Source organism: Pinus tabuliformis, chromosome 3_1, assembly GCF_031772625.1.
Source record: "Pinus tabuliformis cultivar Carrire ecotype Pingquan chromosome 3_1, CPIR1, whole genome shotgun sequence".
NCBI classification, from domain to species: Eukaryota; Viridiplantae; Streptophyta; class Pinopsida; order Pinales; family Pinaceae; genus Pinus; species Pinus tabuliformis.
The window spans coordinates 871,850,378-871,855,331 of record NC_142301.1 but is presented as its reverse complement, the minus strand read 5'-3'; the positions used below and the strand labels follow the sequence as shown (position 1 = coordinate 871,855,331).

Sequence of the window (4,954 nt, the reverse complement as noted above, 5' to 3'; positions counted from 1 at the left end):
ACTCTACCAACTCAAGTGTGCTCATCCTATAAGGAGATTTAGATGTTGGAGTTTCCCCTAGCACTAACTCAATATAAAATTTGACCTTCCTGTGAGATAGAAACTCTGAAATGTCCTCACGAAATACATACCAAAAATGTTGTAGAATTGTGTACCTACTTAAAACATCTGCATCCTCAACTTCCTTACCATTGTCACTAGAAATGTGCACTTCAAATAACACACAACCTTTCATACGACTGTGCTTTGTTTGCATAGTTGTTACCATCTTAACTGATGTGGCTTTATTCTTTCCTTGCAAGACTCTTAGTTCCCCATTGTCATCCAAGTGCTCAATTGCTTTGTCATAAAAATTCACCTTGGTTTTATGAAGATACAACCAATCCATGCCCAATAACATGATGTATGATCCCAATGGTAATACATTCAAATGTGTTGTTGTAAGCATACCATTCAAATCAAATGCAAAAGTTCTTACCCAATGGTAAAATCACTTCTTTATACCTATAGCCAACTGCACTAACCAAGATTCTACATGCAATTCCTTACTAAAATGACACTTATTCACCAATTTAGGACTAACATAGCTATAACTAGATCTGGGGTCAATCAAAATAGAAATAACTTGTTCACAAATTTTACTGTTCATCTCAATGATAGATGCCTTATGGCCAGCCTATTTGTTTTCCAATGTTGCATAAATATGAGGAATGCTCTGACCAACATCTTGAATATTCTATGCATCTTGTGCAATATATAGTATAGGTCTACCACCCTCATACTGTGGACAATATCTCCTATGATGATCCCCTCCACAAGTCCAACACTACACGGGCAACTTATTATGCTCCTTAGATTGATGTCCATGTCCTCTATCTAATGTATTGAATTTCTTAGATGGCGCAACATTCTCTTTATTATCTGTACCGTGTGGTCTTACTCGTTTCTTGTCCCATTTTCCTTTCTTCCTCGCATTACATTTCCAATCTGGCTTATCTCATATCTGTGCTTTGATTGTTCATAGTAAAGGCTTAGCTTTCAAATGGTCTCTTCCAATGATTTAGGCTCATCAAACTCAATCCTATCTTTAAATGGAACTGGTAGCCCACTAATGAGCCTATGAATCTTGGCCTTCTCCAACGTGAAGTAAGGCACATACCATACTAGCTTGAAGAAAGTGCTAGTGTACTCCTCATCCATCATGGATCCCATCTTTAGCTCATAAAATTCTTTTTCCCTATCATCAAAGTATCTCTCTGACATATACTTGAATCTCCTTGAATAGCCACTGAACCCAATCCAGGTCAAGTGTTCCTCATGAATAAATCTAACATTCTACATGTCTTCCCACCAAATGTTTGCCTTATCTTTAGGACTTAATGTAGCTACTATGGTTGCCATTTTCTGTGATAATCATGTAACTCGAAGAACTTCCTCATGCTAAGCAATTGTGCCTCTGCACCCTGTGGTTTCTTCATCTCTCCATCAAATGTAGGTGCCTTTTCTTTCTTAAACTCATTTGCAAAGTATCCCCTATCACTCCTCCTATATGGATGATAATGATGATGATCATAGTGCTTACCTAACTTAGAACTAGAATAATACCTCTGTCTATCCCTTCTCCTCTTCAGAGTGTCAAACAATTTGCCATCTCTAATCTTGTACTCTCTATCGGACCTGTAACCACCATGCGATCTACTTCCATATTCCCCATTACTTTTGTCCTCCTACTCATAGTTGATCTGACATGGTCCTTCTTGCTGCAAATCTAAACAACTCTAAAGTATCACTGCATTTACCTCTGCATTTTTCTCCTGTGCCTACATGATTATGTCATTATCTGCCTTAAAACTTCTTAATTCTTCTTTTAAGCTTCTCAATGTATCTAGAAAATCAGAAGAGTTCCCAACACCATACTTCTCATTTGATACATAGGGAGAGTCCTTGTAGTCTACTAGATTTCTAGCCATTTGATAATTCTTCCTGCAAGGTATATCATGTCTGCTAACTCAAATCACAATAAATCAATGTACTTTAGTATAGCTCGGGGATGATACCTTGTCTGCAAGATCAACAAATCAACTTGATACATGTATAACATAATCATGACAACATATAGAAACATAAAACATAAGCATATAACCATGCAACCATCATTCTAGCTAGGGTTTAGCCATAAATGCATACCTTAACAACAATGCATACCATGATCTCATGCATGACATCAACCACTACATCACTGCACACTTGATCACATGTAAACATGAATATCCGTAACCAACCACACAACCATAAACACATATAATCAAGCACAAACAAACAACACTTGTAACTGAACCTACAAGAAGGATAAATGCAATCAAGCACACAAGAATACAACCAAACATACAAAGATGTAACCAGGCATACAATAATGACACATGTAAGCAACATAATCAACATGTATCCAGTCATACACTCATGAAGATGCAATCCAAAATAACAACATCAAGTTCCACATGATGACATCACTAAAACCATGATCAACATCATGCAAATGCAACAAGAACATGGAATGTAGGTGCAAGAGAAACACATGTAATTGACATGCATGCATGACCAACACATAGCAAAATCTAGTCCAAGGGGTGGACCATGCCGTGATACCACTTTTAACACCCTCCTCTCACATTTACCCAAGCAACAGGTCACAGATAAACATGTGATGAGAGGCTACTATGATATTATTCGACCGTTAATGAAGTGAAACCAATAGAAACACACCATATAGAAATTCAACATCAGCATTATGACCCTCAAGAACCAATCCAACCTTTTTGCGAGCCAGCACCCCGGTCCCACTAAGCCTTTGGACCACTTGACCTTTGGACTATGAGGTTATGGGCATGCCACCATCCAGGGACACTTTTTCACAGCGCTGTGCTAGCTTCTCCGATATTTGAGACACTTTTTCAAGCCCAAGTCCAAGTCACTGCCCAGAATTGAATCATATATTCAAAACACTAAAATAACAAAGAAATGACAGTAGAAATGTTGTGAGACACCTAATTGTCTATGGGTTGGTGTGGAATGTGAACAACCATTATATTCCAAGAGACCACTAAAATGTGAAAAGAATTATGGTCCGAATGAGTAAATGCCCAGCAAGAGAGCCCCAATCCGGTCCCCAATCCGGAGAGGAGGATATTTTGCTTTGGAAAAACGAGATCCATGTTACAATTAAGTGCAATGTTATGGTGGGAACGTCGAGTGAAGAAGAAGACAAGTCAGAACCAGTATCCAAACCGATTTCCCGGGCTGATTGGGAATTTGGCTCCGAAAAGCGTCTCTAAGAGCCATATAATCAAGACCAGCGAGATGGGTATCAGTTGTTCTGGAGTCTAGTAGGGTTTTTCCCTTGCTGGCTGGAATTGTGACAGTCGTGTTCCCGACACTGATTCCCTTAAAATCACTTAATATAGACCGCCGTTTGAAGGTTCTTTTACCAGTGTGGTGAATTGACAAGGGGAAATGGAAGCAGGAGCTTCCTTCCCAAGCACGAGGAATCCCGAAGATGCAGATGATGCCGCGCTGGGAAGACAGTAAGAAAACTTTCCGCCAAGTAAATTTTTCATCCAATTCAACAATGAAAGTTCTCTGCCCGCTAGTCCCATCACTCCCGGTTGCTGTTGATTGGGTCCCGTTACAGACTCCGCACAGCTGAATGAGAAATCAGAGAGATATCGAGAGCTAAGGGTGATCACATCTGAAGCAAGCGTACGGCCTAGGTTAGACTGGTCGCCTCCATACATGATGTGAAATTCACATTCCAAAATTTCCCCTTCCCCGGAACGCGTACATCCTTTCTCCCCGCAAGTAATACATGCTTGTGAATTGTGGTTTAAGGGTTTATAGGATGAAGACTTTGCGGAGTCGAAAGGTGGAGTGAGAGCCATGTTGTAGCCTTTGCAGTGAGTGCATGTAATCCAAGCAACATGAGTTCCCATATCTATAAGTGTATACTACTTATACATGCTTTGCTTGGGCGTTCCAAAACCAACATTTATTATGTACTCTCCTGAGTTCGGCCTAACGGGGACGTTTCCGTTGGCATCCTCTTGTTCTATGTCGATTTTGGACAAAGGAGAAGTCGACATATAGCGCTTCAATAACCGGAGGTGATAGTTGTCGGCTTTAATTCGTTTAGATATCAAGATTTCCCACGTCTTTTTTGGAGGTCGGAACCGTGAAGCGTCTGAATGAATATGCACGAGGGGAAATGACTCCCTTTCCCCACATTTGTACTCAAGGCTTGGTCGCCGCTTCGACAGTTCGATGGTGCGGAATCAATGCCAGACATGACTACAGCGACAGACATGAGAGAGGAGATTAAGTGCAAAGTTGATCATAGTGAAGAAGCTCATTGTATTCTATTAATTAGTGCAACACCAAAAAAACGTCCACTTGTCTCCACAAGTTCGTTGTAACTGAAGAGGCATGGCCAGGATGTTTTATACCGCTGCCTCAATGCATGTCCTGTGTTGCTACATATGTCAGAACCCTATAACATAACCATGTTAAGCTCCATTGATTTTACACAAAAGCTACCTTGATTTATGGAATTGCAGCTTTTCTTAACTTATGGAAACCAACTGCAGTAGTTTCCTTAAGTTAAGAAAATCAACTGCAATTACTAAATTTATAATTGGGAGCTACTAAAGTGGTCCATCACTTTGATCTGATCTCTACCTTGATTTGTGGTTTTTCTAACACATAGCTTTTAGAAGCTTGATGGAAGCTTAGCTATATGTTCATCTGTTTGGTCCCCAAGCTCATATCTCAATCCCCTTCAGTTCTACACCATCTAGCTGAGATAGTAGAGCTCAGAAGTGCCTTCAGACTAGTTGTCTTCTTTCCTTTTTGCATGTGTAGCTGGAGCGTGGTGTTTTAGAAGGAAATTGCATCAACAGTTTCA

The 4,954-nt window shown here is 40.0% G+C and overlaps 1 protein-coding gene across 1 annotated transcript; it reads right to left on the bottom strand.

The window, feature by feature from the left end:
- Positions 1-3,452: 3,452 nt before the first annotated feature.
- LOC149190347 (protein ASPARTIC PROTEASE IN GUARD CELL 2-like) lies at positions 3,453-3,986 on the bottom strand. The gene has a single exon (XM_089410489.1). It carries the CDS (start codon positions 3,984-3,986, stop codon positions 3,453-3,455), a length of 534 nt encoding a protein of 177 aa, XP_089266615.1.
- Positions 3,987-4,954: the final 968 nt, after the last annotated feature.

Coding starts and splice junctions, on each gene's coding strand:
- LOC149190347 (XM_089410489.1), bottom strand. CDS start 3,986: ATGGGAACTCATGTTGCTTGGATTACATGCACTCACTGCAAAGGCTAC.